The sequence below is a fragment of the Bufo gargarizans genome, chromosome 6 (assembly GCF_014858855.1).
Source record: "Bufo gargarizans isolate SCDJY-AF-19 chromosome 6, ASM1485885v1, whole genome shotgun sequence".
NCBI lineage: Eukaryota > Metazoa > Chordata > Amphibia > Anura > Bufonidae > Bufo > Bufo gargarizans.
Window position 1 is genome coordinate 23584166 of NC_058085.1, and position 23770 is coordinate 23607935.

At 43.4% G+C, this 23770-nt stretch overlaps 2 protein-coding genes across 2 annotated transcripts in view; one reads left to right on the forward strand and one right to left on the reverse strand.

The window, feature by feature from the left end:
• LOC122940391 overlaps positions 1 to 5210 on the forward strand; it is a 1778572-nt gene extending 1773362 nt beyond the window's left edge. The window contains exon 12 of the mRNA XM_044297042.1: positions 3988 to 5210. Within this exon, the coding sequence (XP_044152977.1) occupies positions 3988 to 4497 (510 nt within the window). The 3' untranslated portion in view covers positions 4498 to 5210. The remainder of the gene's footprint in view (positions 1 to 3987) is intronic.
• Positions 1 to 23770, reverse strand: part of LOC122940426 (oocyte zinc finger protein XlCOF6.1-like) — a 273710-nt gene that overhangs the window by 164666 nt on the left and 85274 nt on the right. The window lies entirely within an intron of this gene.

Sequence of the window (23770 nt, forward strand, 5' to 3'; positions counted from 1 at the left end):
AGTCTGACCCAAAGTTCGGACGAGGAGGTTGAGGTCCCTGATAGCACCAGGCGTACCCGGTCCCGTGTTGCTAGACCACAGGTTGCGCAGGATCCGCTTCAAGGGCAGCAGAGTGGGGCTGGCGCTGTCAGATTACGTGGTGAGGCATACACCAGCAGCGCAGCCCATCCTGGACCTAGTACCAGCACTGCCGTACAACATGGTGAAGTGGAGAGCACCAGAAAGGCAGTTGAAGCTGGTACGGTGGCACGTGCATTAGTTCCCCCGTCGCATGCCAGGGTAGTTATACTGCCCTGACATTTTAGGGGCCCAAATGTGTACGAACTAGTTTGAAATCAAAATGTGTAAAAAATGGCCTGTGAAATCCGAAAGGTGCTCTTTGGAATGTGGGCCCCTTTGCCCACCTAGGCTGCAAAAAAGTGTCACACATGTGGTATCGCCGTATTCAGGAGAAGTTGGGGAATGTGTTTTGGGGTGTCATTTTACATATACCCATGCTGGGTGAGAGAAATTTCTCGGCAAAAGACAACTTTTCCCCTTTTTTTTTTTTATACAAAGTTGGCATTTGACCAAGATATTTATCTCACCCAGCATGGGTATATGTAAAAATACACCCCAAAACACATTCCCCAACTTCTCCTGAGTACGGCGATACCACATGTGTGACACTTTTTTGCAGCCTAGGTGGGCAAAGGGGCCAACATTTCAAAGAGCACCTTTCGGATTTCACAGGGCATTTTTTACACATTTTGATTTCAAACTACTTCGCATGCATTTGGGCCCCTAAAATGCCAGGGCAGTATAACTACCCCACAAGTGACCCCATTTTGGAAAGAAGACACCCCAAGGTATTTCATGATGGGCATAGTGATTTCATGGAAGTTTTTATTTTTGGTCACAAGTTAGTGGAATATGAGACTTTGTAAGGGAAAAAAATATATATATATATAAAAAAATTATCATTTTCCGCTAACTTGTGACAAAAAATAAAAAGTTCTATGAACTCACTATGCCCATCAGAGAATACCTTAGGGTGTCTACTTTCCGAAATGGGGTCATTTGTGGGGTTTTTCTACTGTCTGGGCATTGTAGAACTTTTAGGAAACATGACAGGTGCTCAGAAAGTCAGAGCTGCTTCAAAAAGCGGAAATTAACATTTTTGTACCATAGTTTGTAAACGCTATAACTTTTACCCAAACCATTTTTTTTTTACCCAACATTTTTTTTTTAAAGACATGTAGAACAATAAATTTTAGCGAAAAATGTATATATAGATGTCTTTTTTTATTTTTTTTATTTTACAAGTGAAAAATTAAATTTTTTTGAAAAAAATTCGTTAAATTTAAATTAATAACAAAAAAAAGTTAAAATGTCAGCAGCAATGAAATACCACCAAATGAGAGCTCTATTAGTGAGAATAAAAGGAGGTAAAATTCATTTGGGTGGTAAGTTGCATGACCGAGCAATAAACGGTGAAAGTAGTGTACTGCAGAATTGGAAAAAGTGGTCTGGTCATTAAGGGTGTTTAAGCTAGGGGAGATGAGGTGGTTAATATAAAAGCATGAAAAAGGGAAGCTGTTATGGTGTGGGTCATGCAGTTTGCTTACTTGATAGTGACAGGACTGAGATTTGGAGAGACCTCGGTGTGCACAGTGTCCTAGCTGCAGTGATGATGTTCGGGTCACAGGATTATTCTTTGGCGCTATATGTAGTTATGTAATCGGGAAAGGCTGCAGGATATGGGGACGGAGCGGCAGTCCGGCGGCACGGCAAAATAGCGGCAGGACGGATCCAACAGCGTGAACAGCCTGTCGGATCTGTCCTGCCGATAGTGTGAAAGTACCCTTAGGCTACATTCATTGAACAGTGAAAAATAGCACACAACAGTTTTTAGAATGAATTGAAGTCAATGGCGCTATTCTTGTGGCCATTTTTTTTTTTAAGGCGAATGAATAGTGGTTGTGAAAAATACCTATTTGTGGCCATTTTCACTGCCAGATGGACCCCATGTAAATCAATGGGATTTTTTTTTAATGGCCATTTAGACAAGAGAGCATCCATGTAATGGCCGTTTAAAAATGGGTACACTACTGCAAAATGGCCATTTAGGGGTTAAAATAAAAATAAATTGCCTTATCCGCTTGCACATACAAGGCAGTCTTTCTTGGTGCTGAAGGACCTGTGCTACCAACGTGATGACATCACCATGCTCTCCCAGTATTATTGCTTAGGAGCGCATGGTGACATCATCCCACTGAGAGTGCAGGTCCTTTAGCATCAAATTAAGACCGACTTTTCTCTACACGTGCAAGTGGATGAGAGGAGTAATTTAAATGTTTTCCCATAAAACCAAAACCCTGCACATTATTAACATTATTAATTATATTACTGATGGGGGCCACCCTGGGGGACATTATTACTAACTGGGGCCACTATGGGGGACAATATGTATACTGCAGGGGTTGGTAATTAAATTAAAAAAGCTAATAAAAATCATGTAAATCATCCTCAAATAATGGCCGTTAAAAATGAATGCAAAACGTCCAGATGACTAAGAAAGGGTTGCAAAAAATGGTTGAAAAATGGCCATGAAAAACAGTGTGTCCGTTTTTATGGCCTTTTTTTTCACGTGTGAATGTAGCCTTAAGAGCTCATACAGAAAGTCTCACCACTGAACACCAGATATTCCCTACCTGTCTGTGAATAAAGACCCCAAGATATCCTGACCTAGGTGACTAACGCTGCATATTATCAATAGTAATTCTATCTACAGGAAAAAAACATGTTGAGGAGCTCCCCAATGGTCAGTGACAGGACTGTGCTTCCTACTGTCCATTCTACTCTCCTCCCTCCGAGTCCAGGCCTCATTTCCCGGCCCAGGCCTCATTATAGCCCAGGCCTCATTTCCCGGCCTGCACTCTCCCCAGCAGCAGGTGTGATACAGTGATGTCATTGTACCTGCTGGGCTGAGAGGGAGAGCGCACAGACTAGAGATAATTCCCCAGCCTGTGCGCTCTCCTCAGCTCGGCAGGAGAGATAACGTCATCACATCATGTCTGCTGCTGGGAAGAGCATGATGTGCTCGGTATTACTTTTTTTACTTTATTCACAGTATAGGAGCTTAACTGATGGGACAGTACTACTGCAGGGGGCGCACAAAGGGGGCATAACTACTGTGTGGACACATCAAGGGGACATTCTACTGAGTGGGGGCACTTATAATATTGCTAGTGTTATCCAATACATGCTAGAACTGTAAGGGTTACATAGCATCATATATCAATATAATGCTATGCAACCCCATCAGTGCGGGGAGGTTAGGCCGGGAGCTGAGCTGCAGAATCTCAGCGTGACCAACGCTCGTCTGCAAGGCCCCCTAGGGAGCATCAGTTATGTGGGGCACTAAGGGGGAATTCCACTGTGAAAGGGACACTGAGGGGAGATAACTAGTGTGTGAGGCACTAAGGACATTCAGCGCTAGGAAATGTTTTATTTATAAATGACTGATTGGGAGGGTGTTGCATGGAAGTTGATCAAAGTGGAGGTCAACCTAGCCTAGTTATGCTCCTCGGTCTACTATTAGATTGTGGTCTGTTTGGCCACCACAGTTTTAGACAATTCATACTCAAATTTTATGCCATGTCTTGTTCTTTATGTGGATTTTATTTTTTATATGGAAACGTTATAAAATTTCAATGCAATTAAATAGTATACTATTCATTAATAATAAAGTGTGTTTTATTCTTGGCAGATGACTGTACCAGGAACTCGCAGAAACATCTGATATCTTTAGATTTTGAAGTAGATGATTGTGGTATCACACAAGATACATTTGAAGAGCATGCCAGTATCCAAGATATACCCACATCCAATCACAGCAACAATGCATTATTTGATCCTTTTAAACAGGTCCGATCTTCTGATTCATCAAAGACTGAAACACAGAATAAAAGTCACAGAAAAGGTGTTAAACATCAAACGGCTCACATAAGAGAGAAGCAATTTTCATGTTCAGAATGTGGGAAATGTTTTAACTATAAATCACATCTTGTTGGACATCAGAGAATTCACACAGGAGAGAAGCCATTTTTATGTTCAGAATGTGGGAAATGTTTTAACCATAAATCACATCTTGTTACACATCAGATAATTCACACAGGAGAGAAGCCATTTTTATGTTCAGAATGTGGGAAATGTTTTAACCGTAAATCACATCTTGTTACACATCAGAAAATTCACACAGGAGAGAAGCCATTTTTTTGTTCAGAATGTGGGAAATGTTTTAAGAGTAAATCAGATCTGGTTATACATCAGAGAATTCACACAGGGGAGAAGCCATTTTCATGTTCAGAATGTGGAAAATGTTTTAGCCATAAATCAGCTTTTGTTAAACATCAGAGAATTCACACAGGAGAGAATCCATTTTCATGTTCAGAATGTGGGAAATGTTTTCACAATAAATCAGATCTTGTTAAACATAAAAAAAACCACATATAAGAGAAGCCATCTACATGCTTAGCCCATTTGTGACCTCCTTTATGTGTTTTTATGGTGGTCACTAACTGGCTTTATTCCCTCAGATACTTATTTTTACATGGAGATAAAACAGCACCTTGCTTTCAGTTACCAGAGGTAGCTGAGGGCTGGGAGCGATGATTGGGACCGATGTGAGAGTTCCCCAAACAAACATAGTCTCCTATATTAAATGAATATTGGTAATCAAAGGACAGATCCAGTTAAAAGTGAAACTAAGTTTTTATATATATATATATATATATTTATCCTCTAAACAAATGTTTGCTGAGAGAAAAAAAAAACAGTATTCCACCCTGCCTGTGATCGGCATGGGAACCCTCCATTCCTGTAAAACTGCAAGTACAGGGGCCTATATGTGAAAGTCCAAAAAATAGAGCTGGATTCCCACAGGAGCTGGTGTCCAGACATGTGGAAAAAGGGGCGTCATTCACACTTGTAAATGACCAGTCATTTGCAGTCAAGTGGAATGACTGATAGGATGTAACATAGTTTATAAGGCTGTTCAGCCTGTTATCCTGCAAGTTGATCCAGAGGAAGGCAAAAAAAAAAAAAAACAGTGAGGTAGAAGGAGGAAAAGTTTTGTTCCCGACTCCAATCAGAATAACTCCCTGAATAAACGACTCCTCTCTAGTATCTATAGCCTGTAATATTATTACACTCCAGAAATACATCCAGGCCCCTCTTCAACTCTTTTAGTGAACTCCCCATCACCACCTCCTCAGGCAGAGAGTTCCATAGTCTCACTGCTCTTACCATAAAGAATCCTCTTCTATGTTTGTGTACAAACCTTCTTTCCTCCAGACGCAGAGGATGTCCCCTCGTCACAGTCACCGGGATAAATAGATGATGGGATAGATCTCTGTACTGACCCCTGATATATTTATACATATTAATTAGATCTCCTCTCAGTCGTCTTTTTTCTAAAGTGAATAACCCTAATTTTGATAATCTTTCAGGGTACTGTAGTTGCCCCATTCCAGTTATTACTTTAGTTGCCCTCCTCTGAACCCTCTTCAGCTCTGCTATGTTTGCTTTGTTTACAGGAGCCCAGAACTGTACACAGTACTCCATGTGTGGTCTGACTAGTGGCTTGTAAAGTGGTAGCTGGCATCTGATCCCCTTTTGATGCAACCCATTATCTAATTGCCCTTGGCAGCAGCTACTGACACTGGTTTCTACAGCTTAGTTTGCTGTTCACTAAAATTCCTAGGTCCTTTTCCATGTCAGTGTTACCCAGGGTTTTACCATTTTGTATGTACTAGTGACTTGAATTTTTCCTTCCTATGTGCATAACCTTACATTTGTCAGTATTAAACCTCATCTGCCACTTATCTGCCCAAGTCTCCAATCTATCCAGATCCCTCTGTAGTAGTATACTGTCCTTTTCAGTTTTAATTACTTTACACAGTTTAGTGTCATCTGCACAAATTTATATTTTACTGTGCAAGCCTTCTACAAGATCATTAATAAATATATTAAAGAGAATAGGGCCCAATACTAACCCCTTTGGTACCCCACCAGTGACAGTGACCCCATAAGTGTGTACCATTAATAACCACCCTGTGTTTTCTATCACTGAACCAGTTACTTACCCACATACAGACATTTTCCAGTCCGAGCATTCTCATTTTATATTCCAATCTTTTATGTGGTACAGTGTCAAATGCTTTGGAAAAGTCCAGATATACGACATCCATTGATTCGCTGCTGTAAAGTCTAGAACTTACCTCCTCATAGAAACTGATTAAATTAGTTTGACATGACCGATCCCTCATGAAGCCATGCTGATATGGCGTTATTTGCTTATTTTCATTGAGGTACTCCAAGATAGCATCTCTTAGAAAACCTTCAAACTGTTTACCCACGACAGATGTAAAACTTACCTGACTATGGTTTCTAGGCTCTGTTTTTGGACCCTTTTTGGATATTGGCACCACATTTGCTTTGTGCCAATCCTGTGGAACACCCCCTGTCAGTATAGAGTCCTTAAATATCAGAAATAAGGGTCTGGCTATGACATTACCTAATTCTCTTAGGATACGGTGCTCTATGCCATCTGTTCCCAGCAATTTGTCTATTGTAATCTTTTTAAGACGCTGCTGTACTACTTCGTGGGTCAGACAGGGCACTTTTAATGGGAAATTTACTTTTACCTTCTGCACTTTATCTGACAGTTTATTTTCTTTAGTAAATACAGTGGAGAAGAAAATATTTAATAGCTTTGCTTTTTCCTCATCGCTCTCTGCAACTCTCCCCTCATTACTCTGTAAAGGGCCTTCAGATTTATACTTTTTGCCATTTATATAATTGAAGAACATTTTAGGGTTACTTTTACTCTTTTTGGCAATGAATCTCTCTCTAGTTTGGCTGCTTTTATTTGTCTTTTACATATTTCATTTTTTTCCTTGTAGTTTTTTAATTCTTTCGCGCTATCCTCCTGTTTTAGTGATTTGAATGCTTTCTTTTTGTCATTTATTGCTTTCTTTTCATTTCTATTTATCCACATTTGTTTTTGTTTTCTTGTTTCTTAACCTTTTATTCCCATAAGGTATATACCTTTCACAATTAGATTTTAGGATGCTTTTAAAAATATCCCATTTTGTGGCTGTATTTTTATTGTTGAGGACTTTGTCCTAGTTAGTTAGGCCTATCGCCTCTCTTCGTTGGCAAAATTCAGCTTTTTTGAAGTTTAATATTTTTGTTCCTCCCTGAAGAAACACTCTTTTGAATGACAAGTGAAAGGTTATTACTTTATGGTCACTATTTCTCAGGTATCCCCTAACCTGCACATCTGTTGTTCTGTCAGGTCTATTGGTTAATACGAAGTCCAGTATGTCCGTCCCTCTAATCGGCTCCTGAACCAGTTTGGGAAAGGTAATTGTCTTTAGTTATTGCCAAGAACCTGTTTCCTTTATTAGATGTACAGGTTTCAGTTTCCCAGTCTATATCTGGGTAGTTGAAGTCCCCCATAATAACGACCTCATTAAGATTTTCCACCTCGTCTATCTCGTTTAGTAGTAGATTTTCTCTGGACTCTGGTATATTAGGTGGCTTATAATACACTCCTATTAGTATTTTATTATTGTTTTTTTTCTCCATGTATTTCTACCCACAGTGACTCCACATGTTCATGTCCCTCGCTTATATCTTCTCGGACTGTGGGCTTTAGACAGGACTTTACATACAGGCAGACCCACCCCCTCTCCGGTTTTGGCGATTACTTTCTAAACAGAATGTAACCCTGTACATTAACTGCCCAGTCATAGTTATTATCCAGCCATGTCTCAGTTATTCTCACTATGTCATAGTCCTCCTCACACATCACTAATTCCAGTGCACCAGTTTTATTAGTCAGGCTTCTGGCATTAGTATACATACAATTACGAGGTTTATGTATATTTTTTACCCTACACCTTTCCTTCTGAACTGTTCTACTCCCTCCTTCCATTCATCCCCCAGTTCTATTTCCTTTCCCCAGGTCTCTATCTGCACTATCTTCCCCTCCTATAACATAATTACCCCTCCCCAGTCCCTAGTTTAAACACTCCTCCAACCTTCTAGCCATGTTCTCTCCCAAAACAGCTGCTCCTTCCCCATTGAGGTGCAGCCTATTCCTACGATAGAGCCTGTAGCCGACAGAGAAGTTGGCCCAGTTCTCCAGGAACCCAAACCCCTCCTTCCTGCACCAGTTCTTGAGCCACTTGTTAATCTCCCGCTGCCTTTCTTGTGTGGCTCGTGGTACAGGTAGTATTTTGGAGAACACTGCGTTTGAGGTCCTTGCCCTAAGATTATGACTTAAATCCATAAAATCATTTTTAAGGATGCTCCACCTACCTCTGAGCATGGGACAGCACAGGGGTAGTAATAGAGAGAGGTGCTACCACTGATAAGAGTAAGCATGTCTGCATGACACATCGTAAATCTATGGGAGTAGTGTATCTTTCAACCATACCTGGTAAAGCACAAAACAAGGGCCTGATATAAAAGGATAACAATCTGCCTATTCCAGCCCCGGTCTGTTCTACCCCTATAAGTATTTGTAACATAAAAAAAAAACTGTCAGCTCTGGTCTTACTGGGCACATTTTATCAGTAACGTACAAGTTCTCTCAAAAAGTGACCCCGGCTAGGATTGCCTCATTATATAGAAGCCATTACCCATCTTCCTAGAGAAATATCTTCTTAATCTGCACACCCTGACCAAAATGTACCTGTAGATAAATCCAACAAGTGGGGTCCCAGCCACCCCTGTATTTGTAGAATTCATGTGGTTCACTCATCTCACACGATTTTACCAGTGGGGGAATCCTTGATTATTTTTTATTGTATGTCCCACCAGCTCTGGATTTTTTAGTTTTATAATTGAAGATGATATGATATAAAATATATTCATTGGATTTGTGACTTTTTTGAGTTAAGATATTTGAGTTAACGCTGCCCATTAATATATTCTGTCGGTGATTGTGCACAAAACAAGCATAGTGGTTTCTATCTTGTTAGCAGGGCCATTATGCTGCACAAGCTTCACTTGCCACATTTGGATGCCTCAGTTATAAAGAAAATTGCAAAATAAAAATAAAAATTGTAAATGTCCCACCTGCCAAAATATATCATAAAATACTAGTGAGAATAAAATGGAAAAATAGTCTACGCCTGCTGAAACCGTCAACATAGTCGGCCTTTTCACATGAAAAAAAAACAAAACAAACTATTAACGTGACCAAAATGGGGAACCAATTTTAGCTATTTATTTTGGTGTCAACTTGCATATTTAAAGAATAAGCAGCTGGAGTTTGAAATAAAATGACATTTTCCCCCAAATAAAACAAAATAAAGATAAAAAAAATCTCTAAAAACATATTAATAAAGAACCCCTATGTGACATGTAAAAGCAATAGCATAAATTTGGTGGGTTGCACAAGAAGTAAAAATGATGCTTGGACCATTAAACCGCCCCATGCTCTAAATGACTATAATGTGTATGTCATTAAAGTGGTTTTCCAGTAATGTGATCTCGATGGCTTGTTGTCAGGATAGGCCATAAGTATCAGATTGGTGGGGGTGCCAGGTGTCAGATTCCCCCACCAATCAGCTGAACTACCGTAGCTCTGGCACCAGAACTCCACAGATCCATCCTGTGTCTTAGACAGAGATGGTGACCAATCTCTTCAGTTGAAGCATCTCCGACATAACCGGATTCATCCACTACACCATGTTGGAAACGTTTTTGAAATTCATATCATTTTAAGGGTTAACAAAGTGATTTTTGTAAAGACTGTTAACAAAGGGGTTAACAAAGTGATTTTTGTAAAGCACAACTGCAGAGAACATCTGGGTCAATAGTTTATAGAACATCCTGCCTCATCATCCTGTCATATTCTATAGCAACATCCTGTTATATGTTCTATGCAAAGTATGAACTAAACTGCCTAGTTATAGCGATTATTATTATATAGCATATTTCTTTATTGCTCACATAAGGAACCTTATATAAATCCTGGACTCCTAGTATAATCAGACAGGTGCTTAGCAGAGCTTGACAACATTGTATCGTGTGTTATTTGTCTCACTGTCGGCAGGAAATAAAGATTGCCTGCCTTCTGATTCAGATGACTTCGTTCTTTAATTGATAGATATTTAAAATAAAACTAAGCAGATGGAAATATATTTCTGACAAAATATAAATATTTTAAATATATATATATATATATATATATTTGTGGTCATGGCTACGGCCAAGAAATATCCGAAGAACCCTAGGGAGAGAAACAACGGGAACAACCTAACCCAGCTAGGCGTGTCTTAGCTAACCTGACTAAATGGCTTGTTGTGTGCCCTAAGCCATGTTCATGGGTAGGCCTATAAGTGGGCATACCCTGTGGAAATTAGAAGATAAGGGAGGCAGGGTGGCGCACCTGAGAACACACGCCTGTGAGTGAGACTGTGGCTCGTATATGAAGAGCCTCCGCCCCTCCCATAAATGCAGGCTGACTAATCAGCCTTACCAACTTGTGGTCATGGCTACGGCCAAGAGATATCCGAAGAACCCTAGGGAGAGAAACAACGGGAACAACCTAACCCAGCTAGGCATGTCTTAGCTAACCTGAATAAATGGCTTGTTGTGTGCCCTAAGCCATGATCGTGGGAAGGCCTATAAGTGGGCAAAAACCAAGCTAAGTAGGGTAGAAAAGGAACTCGAATGGCATGTGCAAACTAATCCCCAAGCCAACTGCAAATCGTCAGGGATCTAGAGCGAAAATTCGGGGTGTATGAGGCAAGACCAGAAGGAGACCTACAACCCATCTTGTGGATGACAAGGCCAGAGACATGATGCTCAATGTTGCAGGAATGAGGGCTAAAAAGAACCATATAGATAGGAAGAGAATCCTTGAATAGTTCCCCAGACAACAGCTATCTGCTAGCCGTGGAACGCGCATTGTTCTACTGTGTGCCCCTGAGAATTGTTTTAACGCTTGAGACTTGAAGACCGACCTACTATCTGAATCTTTTACTGTGAGGAAATGTTGGACCTTGTCCAAAACCCGATTCAAAGTGGTTGTAGGGAGTCTGAGGTTAGTGCGGCAAGAAGCTACGAAGCCACAATATTGAAGATTCTGACTATGCCCTCCCATGAGTGAGGGAATGCAATTGCAATGAAACTACCTGCGAAAACAAATTCTTGGTCATGGTAAAAAAGCCAAAGACTTTGCGCGGGGACCTGGTTGAACAAGATATGATCGACTACGATCAGAGACTGAAATGCTAGAGGGAATGGCCCTACTTGTTCTTCCTCTGGCAGGACCTGAACGAAAGCATGAACAATTAAAGCAAGACGAAATATCTGCGTAAGACATGACAATAATGCTGTAGGGCGAACCAGACCAGTTTGCGTTCAAAACATAAAGTGAGCGATCAACATGGATTATTAGGGAAGCAGTTATGTATGCGATACATACGGGCCAAATCTGCACAGATGGACAACCAACCAGGCAATCAGCCCAGCAGGACTGAAAACAGTCATGGGGCCGAAGCTGTCATCGGGCCCCCAAAGCCATTATAACTATAATAAGTGAACTGAATAAAGTGCAGGTGAAATTAAACCATGAGCCTGACTGATGTGGCAGGCGATACCTAAGATAAACTATGTGGCCTGAATAACATGCAAGGCGAAATATCGCTAGGAACGAGACCTGACCGACATGGAAGGTGACCCCCAACATGAGTTCAACTGCATGACCTGAAAAGACGAAGGGAAACGTGACAGAAAATGGAGATAATAACGGACATTAACTAAAATGAAACCTAAATAACATAAGCTGGCAAGCAGGTAAAGATGTGAGTCATTCAAAAGCATAGCTGCACAGGTGGACAGACAACCATTGGTCGGACCCCTGAAGCCATGGGGCCGAAGCAACCACCAGGAGCCCATGGGGCCGGGCAGCCGCCGGGATACGAACCTTAAGAATTAAGGACGGCTGGGGAAAAGATTGGGGCTTAACCCAACAGGTTTAGTAATCAACCGGGACTCTATAACCTAGAAAGACAAAGACATGGGGTAAAGCTTCTTAATGAAATGAGGCTGAAATGAACCGCAAGTACAAATCTGTAAAATATAAATGAACAAAAGAAAACTTCTGAAAGGTGTGCCATGGAAAATAGTATCAGATGGCCATATGACCTACCAATGTCGATGACAATTGTGAAATCCTCTAAGCCAAGAGACACTCCAGCAAGCCTCTTATTGCGGGAGCCATGCGTGCGAGTCTCTTATGGCGGAACAAGTATCAGATGACCGTGCGAACTACGAATGACGATGCCAGACGTGAGATCGTATAAGCGAACAGCCACTCATTCGAGTCTCTTAGGGGAGGAGCCATGCGTGCGAGTTTCTTATGGCGGAAAAAAGTATCAGATGGACGTGCGAACTACAAGTGTCGGTGCCAATCGTGAGGTCCTATAAGCGAAGAGCCACTCGTGCGAGCCTCTTAGGATTTTTTTTTTTTTTTATAAACCACTTATGCAGCACCAGAATGCCTTGGGGACTCGCATAACCATGACACCCTCCAACAACAAACCTGGGACACTAACCAGCCTACAACCATGTCGTACCCCTAACAAACAAAACATGAAAAATTGTCATGGGGCCCCCGGAGCCATGAGGCCGGATCAGTCATAGGACCCCCGAAGCCAGAGGGATGACGTTGCGGTGACGATAAGTAATTAAAATGTAAGCCGGACCTGATGGGATATGCAGCGACTTGAATGATTGGATTGGCTAGAAGGTGACCTAAGGAACATAACTGCCAACAGGCGTTGAAAATATAGACATTAGTAATCAGAAGCACGTGCATACATAAAACACTAACCACCGCGAACCATAAAACATAAACATGAAATTGAAGCAGAGATGGGAGAAAAACAAGAGCCTGAGGCATTGCAAGTTCGCTAAGAGAAGTCTCTTATCGTGACAAACAAATGAACAGCTTGTGAAAACATAGCAGGAAACTTACTCCTATTGGTCCACTGACCTCCGCTGAGGAGCTGTTTGGTGAACTGGGCAGGAGACCAATCTGAGTGAACACGAACCAGAAGTAAAAGGAGACCAGTCTGAGTGAATATAAACCAGGATTAAAGAAGACCCAAAAGAAATTAAAAATGTATGGAATGTAACAGACCACTGAGGAAAGGAACGTAAGTCTGAAAAGAACGCAGTTATGTTTGTCGGGAGAGAGGTACCAGAGCGGTGGGTGCAGACTGCCCCGGTGAGATTATTGAGTAAAACCATGACGTAACAATGAACAGGAGAATGCAGCTTTGAGTGAATGGTACCTAAAAAACATGGTGTGGGCGCATGAAAAGCATGGTATGAAGCAGACGTGTAAATGCAATCTGAAAGAGTATTGACGTAATGCGAAAGCAGACACGTGAACGCAGCTCTAGTAGTGAATGGAGTATAGGACAAGATGTAAAAGCAGATATACAGAAGCAGCTTTGGATGTGAACGGAATATTAACTTGGTGTGACAGCAGACATGGAAAGCGGCTTTGGTGAGTGGGTTATATGACCTGGTGTAGCAGTAGAAGTGTGAACACAACTCTGGGTATAAGCAGAGCATGAAATTTTGTATGACAGCAGCTCTGGTTGTGAACGGAGCATAACATATATGTAACAGCGATGTGAATGCAGTTCTTAAAATGGGCCTGGAAAGAACCTGTAGTAGCATAGGACGTGTGAACGCAGCTCTGAGTGCGAGTAGAGCAAACATGATGTACCGATAGACGTATGAATGCAACTCTGGTCGTGGGTGGAGTGCAAAAAATGATTTGAGAGCGTAGTGTAAATGCACCTCTGGGTGTGGCCAAGAATGAAATTTGAAGAATAGCAGCTCTAAATGTGAGGGTGGTGCGTTCAGAGCATAAAAACGTAGCAGCTATGGCTGTAGGCTGAGTACACAACATGTAATAACATGCGTGTAATACGGATCCGGCTGTCGGCTGGGTACGGAATGAGATGTGAGAATGAGAACGCAGCTTAAATGTGAGACTAATCTGAGTGAATACAAACCAAGAGTAGGAAAGTGCAGTACAGTAAGGACGTGTGGATGCAGCATAAGACATGAAATGAAAGCCGAAAGTGTAAACGCCGCTGAGGATAACAGCAGAGCATTAAAGTGCAGCAGGGTTTTTAATTACATAGAGCAGTGAAATATGTGAAGTCTAAAGATGGTAGTAGCGGGGGGAGGGGGGAGACACATGGCAAGGAACAGCTACAGCAAGAGGCCTAAACAATAACAGCTGCGTCCTTTCTCCAAACATGACGTCACGTGCAGCCTGGGTAACTCTTCCTTACAGCAAACCGGCTCAAGTAACTTTTCATACGAAACGAACAAAGCGAAGTGAAACTTGTAAGATTTATAGGAACTAACTCCTATTGCCAACAAACAAAGTTGAAAATAAATAGAATTATTTAGCCCCAACGAGCAAACCTGAGGTAGCAGAATCGGAGGCGAAGCCTCCCGTTCGCTAGCAAAGTCTGGTCCGACCGGCCAGGAGAAACGGACCCGGCCCAACCTACTTACGTAGTATGGCGCGTGCATGCTACGGTAGCAGAGAGCAAAATAACAAGCTCCATGATGCAAAGAAAGAATCCTACCACCAGAGAAGCTAGTTTTCTAATGACACCCAGCGGCAGCTGTGCACCTGAGAACACACTCCGGGGAGTGATGCTGTGGCTCGTATATGAAGAGCCTCCGCCCCTCCCACAAATGCAGGCTGACTAATCAGCCTTACCAACATATACTGCATATATATGGAATATGTGGAGTTAGGATTTAATGCCTGCCCATTTGCTCAGGTGAAGAGAATTGGCAGAGAATACAGGCTCCAAAGGTGGTCCTGCTTCAAAGTAGACCCTGTGGTTACATGTCACACTCGTCTCAGACAAGCTGGCAGCTCGGCTCCACTGATGGGGGCTGAGTTGGTCAACAACTATAAAGAAACTCCCCAGACATCATGGAACCGGGAGTTCATAGGAAATGATGAACTGCCCGTACATCTCATACATACACCGTTCATGTCTTTGAGACCCTGGGATCGAGACGGACGTTCTCCCAGTCTTCATTTGTCTGTGGGACATAGGGAAGAGGAGATACGGAGAACTCCTTCCGGTGAGGAGCTAGGATCCATAATGGGTTTTTGAATCTCTGGCTGCCAAGCCAAAAGGAGGGAGAGTGGGATCCTCCCGGGGATGGGGAGGGGGGGGGGGTGACCTCCTAAAGTTTAAGTGCCTATGCAGGACATGTGACTACAGCTAAGGATTATATCATCCAAGAATTCTACAAGATTACAACATTAATGGATCACATACAGTACAGACCAAAAGTTTGGACACACCTTCTCGTTTAAAGAGTTTTCTTTATTTTCATGACTATGAAAATTGTAGATTCACACTGAAGGCATCAAAACTATGAATTAACACATGTGGAATTATATACATAACAAAAAAGTGTGAAACAACTGAAAATATGTCATATTCTAGGTTATTCAAAGTAGCCACCTTTTGCTTTGATTACTGCTTTGCACACTCCTGGCATTCTCTTGATGAGTTTCAAGAGGTAGTCACCTGAAATGGTCTTCAAACAGTCTTGAAGGAGTTCCCAGAGATGCTTAGCACTTGTTGGCCCTTTTGCCTTCACTCTGCGGTCCAGCTCACCCCAAACCATCTCGATTGGGTTCAGGTCCGGTGACTGTGGAGGCCAGGTCATCTGGCGCAGCACCCCATCACTCTCCTTCATGGTCAAATAGCCCTTACACAGCCTGGAGGTGTGTTTGGGGTCATTGTCCTGTTGAAAAATAAATGATGGCTCCAAAGGTGGCAGAGACATGGCAGACTGCAACGAGGCAGGTCTCTCATGAAAAGCAAATGCATCTTTCAATCTCTCCGAAAGACCATGGCAAAATTGACTTCGGAGTGCAGCATTGTTCCAACCAGTATCAGCTGCCCATCTCCAAAACTCAGAACAATATACAGTATCTCTGCGGACTGTTTACCCTGGCATAAAAGAAGCAGTTTAGATTCAGCCAGAGCAATACGATCCCGGTCATCATATATCTGCCCTAGGGCTACAAAAAAATTCATCCACCGATCGGAGGGTCCGTGCCCCCACCGGCAGCGAAAAGGCCCAAGACTGAGCGTTATCCCTGAGCAGCGAGATGATGCTCCTCATCACCAGAGGAATGGGGAAGTAGGCGAAAATTGAGTTTTCAAGCCTCTCTAAAGCGAACAAATATCTCACTACCCCCGGAGAACGTATCCGGAAGCGAGATCTTAGGATCGGAACAAACTCCATGAACGCAAGCAGAACCGGTCACCTGAAACTGAGACACCGTTTTACGGAGATCTGATACCTCCAGTGAAAGACTGTGCATGCGGTCAATCAAGGCTGAAACCGGATCCATGCTTAAGACGGTAATGGCGGTTTATAATGTCACGGATGATGTTGCAGATAGCTGGAAGTTATGGATAAACATCCGACTGTCTTGATCCCAAACTAAGGAGCATAAAGGTGACCCCTATAAAACCCTAAGAGCTCACCCTGACTGCTAAGCACATACAAGGGTCTCAGAGGTAGACGATTGCATGCCCTCGTACCTAGACTGTATGACACCTGAAAACCCTATAACAGTGAGGGGACACGACCACCATCTCCCTGCACTTAATACGGAGAGAGTCAGGGTCACCTTGTCGCGGCGGACAGGATATCAGATACACAGAAAAATAAACAAACAAGTTTCTAGGTGAGAAGCTGGGGATCAAGGTCACCTCCTGAGAAATCCCTACCAGCTCTCCCTATACTGCTATGCCCACGTTCAGACCCTTAAGGTGGGAATAACGTGTCCTCGTGCCTGGGCTTAAAATACCCTAAAATCCCTAAGATGGTGAAAGGGGAATAGAGGCAGCCTGCTCCCTCAGAACCTAGAGGGGACAGGCGTCTCTCTAACAGCCTAGACAGCAAACCACTAGATAACAAAAACCAACTTATCTTTTCTGAGCAGGAAAAGCCAATCAATCCTTCCTTGCTTTCATAGAGCCAGACAGAAGCTATAACCCGCACAGAACACTGGGAGTGGGTGTAATTTAAACCAACGACCCCACCCAGTGCACCTGAAGGGAGGCGGATCTAGCTCGCCTCCAAAACAAAAGGCTAGACACGTGCTGCTAATCTGTCAGACCTCCGTCACCCCTTTATACGGGTGACCTCCGGACACCCCGGCCCAACCTTATCCGGGTGGGATCTGTGAAAATCCCCCACCAGTCGGCTGGCACTGACATCCAGTGCCGGAACCCACATCCTTTCCTCAGGGCGGTATCCCCTCCAGTGTACCAGGTACTGAAGGGAACCCCAAAGAACTCTAGAGTCAAGAACCCTGGAGATCTCGAACTCTAAATTTCCATCAACCAGAACAGGAGGAGGAGGCAATGGCGATGGCTTCACATATTTTTTCAGTAAAGACCTGTGGAACACATTATGGATCCTCCAAGTCTGCGGAAGATCCAGCCGAAACGCTACTGGATTGACCACCGCAGATATTTTGTACGGTCCAATAAATCTTGGACCCAGTTTCCAAGATGGCACTCTTAGTTTAATATTTTTAGTGGACAACCACACCAGATCACCCACACACAGGTCCGGACCAGTCATACGTCTCTCGTCAGCCATTCGCTTATACCTCTCACCCATCTTCTCCAAATTCACTTGGATCCTGCGCCAGATAGAAGACAAGGCAGAAAAAAATCTCTCCTCCTCTGGCATCCCAGAGGAACTAGTCCCAGAAAAGGTACCAAACTGAGGATGAAAACCGTATGCGCCAAAAAATGGCGACTTACCCGTGGTCTCCTGCCTACGGTTATTCAAAGCAACTCTGCTAGGGACAAGAATGAGGACCAGTCCTCCTGATTCTCAGCCACAAAGCACCTCAAGTAGGTCTCCAGGTTTTGATTAGTATGCTCTGCCCATTCGACTGCGGATGAAAAGCCGAAGCGAATGAAAGTTGAATGCCAAGCCGAGAGAAGAACGCCCCCCAAAACCTGGGGACAAACTGCGTGCCCCTATCAGAAACCACATCCGAAGGAATGCCATGCAATTTCACGATATTATCAACCAAAATCTGCGCAAGAGTCTTGGCATTGGGCAGACTAGCTAACGATATAAAGTGAGCCATTTTACTAAAACGGTAAACAACCACCAAAATTACTGTTTTCCCGGAGGAAATCTGCAGATCCGTAATAAAGTCCATAGACAAGTGCGTCCAAGGACGAGATGGAATAGACAAAGAAAGAAGTGAACCAGCAGGTCGAGTATGAGCAACCTTTTGACCGTGAACAGGTTTCACAAGCTGCCACGTAATCCTCAACGCTCTTACGTAACCCAGGCCACCAGAACCTCCGGGACACAAGATCAAAGGTGGACTTACCACCAGGATGTCCAGCAAGGACAGTATTGTGATGTTCCTTGAATACCTTGTATCGCAGTCCATCAGGAACAAACAACCTCCCTGGGGGACAAGAACCAGGAGCCCCCTCCTGGGCTCCCAACACCTCCATCTCCAATTCGGGGTACAGAGCGGAGACCACCACCCCATTAGCCAAAATCGGAGCAGGATGCTCTGAATCACATCCCCCAGGAAAACTGCGAGACAACGCATCTGCCTTGACGTTTTTAACCCCCGGGCGAAAAGTAACCACAAAATTGAACCTGGTAAAAAACAGTCACCATCTGGCCTGTCTAGGGTTCAGACGCTTGGCAGATTGCAGGTAAGCCAAATTCTTACGATCCATATATACTGCAAAGGGGTGCAACGCCCCCTCCAAACTGTGACGCCATTCCTCAAAGGCCAATTTGATGACCAGCAATTATCTATCTCCCACATCATAATTCCTCTCGGCGACCGAGAGCTTCTTGGAAAAAAAAAGCACACAGAACCCATTTGCCAGGAGATGAACCCTGTGACAGCACTGCTCCAACCCCCACTTCGATGCATCAACCTCCACCACGAATGTCTGAGACACATTGGGCTGCACCAGAATGGGAGCAGACGCAAAACATTCCTTAATAGTTGAAAAGGCCTGCAATGCCTCCTCCGACCAGACAGAGACGTCGGTGCCCTTCTTAGTCATATCGGTGAGAGGTCTTACAATGGTAGAATAGTTCAAAATAAATTTTCTATAATAATTAGTAAACCCCAAAAACCGCATCAAAGCTTTCTGATTCTCCAGTCGGTCCTATTCCAGAACCTCCCGGACCTTTTCGGGGTCCATACGAAAACCGGAGTCAGAAAGCAGATATCCCAGAAACGGACGCTCCTGCACAGAAAACACACATTTGTCCAATTTGGCATAAAATGTATTCTCCCAAAGGATCGTCAAAACCTGTTTCACGTGATCCTGATGGGTCTTCAGATCAGGAGAGTAAATTAAAATGTCATCCAAGTAAACTACCACGAACCTTCCCACAAAATGATGAAAAATGTCATTGACGAATCGCTGAAATACCGCTGGCGCGTTCGTTAACCCAAAAGGCATAACCAGATTCTCGAAATGACCCTTGTGCGTGTTGAAGGCAGTTTTCCACTCATCCCCTTCCTTGATTCTGATCAAATTGTAGGCCCCTCTTAAATCCAACTTGGAGAACACCTTGGCTCCAACAATCTGATCAAAAAGATCGGAGATTAAAGGAAGGGGATACGGATCACGGACCGTAATACGATTCAATTCCCGGAAATCCAAACAAGGTCTCAGCGATCCATCCTTTTTCTTTACAAAGAATAAACCTACTGCCACCGGAGACTTAGATGGCCTAATATGACCTTTTGCCAAACTCTCGGCAATATACTTCCGCATGACCTCTCTTTCAGGTTGAGAAAGATTGTAAAGCCAAGACTTTGGCAACTTAGCCCCTGGGATGAGATTAACTGGACAACCATAGTCACGATGAGGGGGCAATTCCTGAGCCCCACCCTCCGAAAAGACATCCGCAAAATCTGAGAGATACTGAGGTAGAGCCGTAGTAGACACACCAGAGATAGATGTGCCAAGACAATTATCCGAACAAAATTCACTCCAACCAATGATCTGTCTTGCTTGCCAATCTATAATTGGGTTATGTTTTGTCAACCACGGTAACCCTAAGACTATAGGAGCGGGCAAGTCCTTTATGACAAAACAAGACATAACCTCAACATGTGAATCACCCACCCTTAACAGAATACCATGAGCAATATGAGTGAGACTCGTTTAAGAAAGAGGGGAAGAATCAATTGTGAAAACTGGAATCTCTCTTTCTAAAGTGCAAGTACTTAGACCCAGATTTTTAAGAAAAAGAAAATCAATAAGATTTACCCCAGCACCACAGTCAATGAATACTTCAACAACAAAAAAATCTTGAGTCTAGCGCCACCATAGTTGGAAGGAGAAAACTAGTATTACAGGGAGCTTGCATACCTGCTTGCTCCACAACTCCATTCACACTACCAAGAGTCAGGAATGTTTTTTTTTTTCTCTTTAAGTAAACCTCTTTGTGATTCTTTCTCATCAACATGCGGTTTAACAAAAGGACAAGCAAAAATAAAATGAACAATTTTTCCACAGTAATAACATAGTTTATGCAATCTCCTAAAGTCTCTACTACCAGAACGGAAAGATACCTGACCCAGCTGCATGGGTTCCTCCCCTACCCCAGAGTTACATGTAATATCACCCTGGGAAGCAGGTGAGACGAAACCACTCACAGAAGGGATCCCTTGCGCGGAGGGATCCTTACACCTTTCTCTAATACGTCTATCTAACAGTACTGCCAAAGACATAGCATTCTCCAATGTATTTGGGTACTCATGAAAAGCAAGGGCATCTTTTAATCTCTCAGATAACCCCTGACAAAACTGACTACGTAACACAGGGTCATTCCACTCTGACTCGGTAGCCCATCTCCTAAACTCAACGCAGTAAGCCTCTGCAGTATGTTCACCTTGTAATAAATTGCGCAATTTAGATCCAACCATCGAGACCCAATCTGGGTCATCATAAATTAATCCCAAGGCTTTAAAAAATTCTTCCACCAACCAGAGGGCCAGAGAACCGGGCGGCAGAGAAAAGGCCCAGGATTGCGCGTCCCCTTTAAGCAGAGAAATTATTATACCAGGCGAAGATGGAAAATACAACTTGATGACTCTTTAAAGCGGATAAAGTCATCCACACCCCCTGCAAATCTATTAGGGAGAGCGACTTTAGGCTCCACCTTAAATTTGACTTGCACCTGATGCCAGAGCATTCTGACACCGTGTGAACGAATTACTCAGATCCGCAACCTCTATGGATAATCCCTGCATGCGATCAACTAGCGCATCAATTGACTCCATCTCAAAACCGCTGAGCAATGGCAGTATTGGCGGGTTATAATGTCACGGCGGACAGGATATCAGATACACAGAAAAATAAACAAACAAGTTTCTAGGTGAGAAGCTGGGGATCAAGGTCACCTCCTGACAAATCCCTACCAGCTCTCCCTGTACTGCTATGCCCACGTTCAGACCCTTAAGGTGGGAATAACGTGTCCTCGTGCTGGGCTGAAAATACCCTAAAATCCCTAAGATGGTGAAAGGGGAATAGAGGCAGCCTGCTCCCTCAGAACCTGGAGGGGACATGCGTCTCTCTAACAGCCTAGACAGCAAACCACCAGATAACAAAAAACAACTTATCTTTTCTGAGCCGGAAAAGCCAATCCTTTCTTCCTTGCTTTCACAGAGCCAGACAGAAGCTATAACCCGCACGGAACACTGGGAGTGGGTGTAATTTAAACCAACGACCCCACCCAGTGCACCTGAAGGTGGATCTAGCTAGACTCTAAAACAAAACAAAAGGCAAGACACGTGCTGCTAATATGGCAGACCTCCGCACATAGCCTGAGCAGGGCATGACACACCTAGAATCAAGCCAGAAAGGAAATACAATACATGAAAGTACTTATCTGAACAAGCAGCCACAGAAGTCTCCAGCAGTGAACACTTCAATTCAGGAAGTAGTATAAACCGCAAAGTGAGGCAGTATGGGAGGGAATATAAAGGAAAGAGTATTAGTCTAAATAGGTGACACCTGGGAGAAGGAAATGAGATGACAAAGCGAAACCAAAACAAAGAACATCATGCAAGAGGTAGAAAAGGACGTCTGTCAGATCTTCTCACAGAAGTGGCGGTGACACATACAGCTGACCTGTGGGGGTGCCGGATGTCGAATCCCCGCCAATCCGATACTGATGACCTATCTTGAGGATAGGTCATCAATATTAAAAGCTCCGAGAACCCTTTTAAAAAAGTAGTTTGGGAAATTTGCCTAAAAATTTTAAGAATTGTTACTAAACTTCTAAGCCTGTTCTTGTTCTAAAAAAAGAAAATGACATTTACAGAAGGAGGAACATAAAGTAGACATATGGGGATGTAAAGTACTAACTAGTTTACGAGATATCACTATCTGACGGAAAAGCAGATAAATTAACATTTTGAAAACGTGAATTTTTCCACATTTTTTCTGAAGGGGTTAATGCAGGGAAATCTAACCGCAGTTTGTCCGTCATTTCACCATCACACATAATAAAGACCTATGTGGTGTAGAGATGGGTCTACACGGCTGATCGATGGAGAAGACTTCTGGAGGGTCAGGATGCGGACTATGACACCGGAGGGATTGAATGAAGAAATCCAAGGAATTCCCGAATCTCTCCCTGTTTCCCTGGGTCATTCTGCCCTTCTCAAATATGGAGCATTAATACTCCTCCTCATGTGCGCATGCGCTGCACTCTGCTTGGCTCCTCCTTCCCTGTGCTGGCGTGGTGAACACGAGATCACCGATTCCTGTCCCACTCGCCTCCCTGCTTCCTGCGTGTCCTCTTGTCGCCGGGGACAGAGTTTCCTTCCTGAGTGCATGCGCATGCTCCACATAAATAAGTGGAGAGTATTACAGTGCCTTGCAAAAGTATTCACCTCCCTGACTTTTTTCACATTTTGGTGCCTCACACCCTGGAATTAACATGGATTGTTTGAGGATTTGCAATTTACAGAACATGCCCACCACTTTGAAGAGGTTTGTTTTTTTTGTATTGTGAAGCAAACAACATATAGAACAAAATAACTGAAAAAGTAAATGTGTATAACTATTCACCCCCCTAGTCAGTACTTTGTAGAGCCACCTTTTGAGGCAATCACAACCCCAAGTCGCTTTGGATAGGTCTCTATGAGCTTGCCACATCTTACCACTGGGATTTTTGCCCATTCCTCCTTGCAAAACTGCTCCAGCTCCCTCACGTTGGATGTTTGCGCTTGTGAACAGCAATCTTTAAGTCTGACCACAGATTTTCTATTGGGTGGAGATCTGGGCTGTGACCAGGCCATTCCAACACATTTACATGTTTACCATTAAACCAGTCCAGTGTTGCCTTAGCAGTGTGTTTGGGGTCATTGTCCTGCTAGAAGGTGAACCTCCATCCTAGCCTCAAATCTGGCACAGAGTGGTGCAGGTTCTGCTCAAGAATATCCCTGCATTTAGCACCATTCATCTTTCCCTCCATTCTGACCAGTTTCCCAGTCCCCCCAGCATGATGCTGCCACCACCAGGTCTCACTGTGGGGATGGTGTTCTTTGGGTGATGTGATGTGTTGGGTTTGCGCCAGACATAGCGTTTTCTTTGAT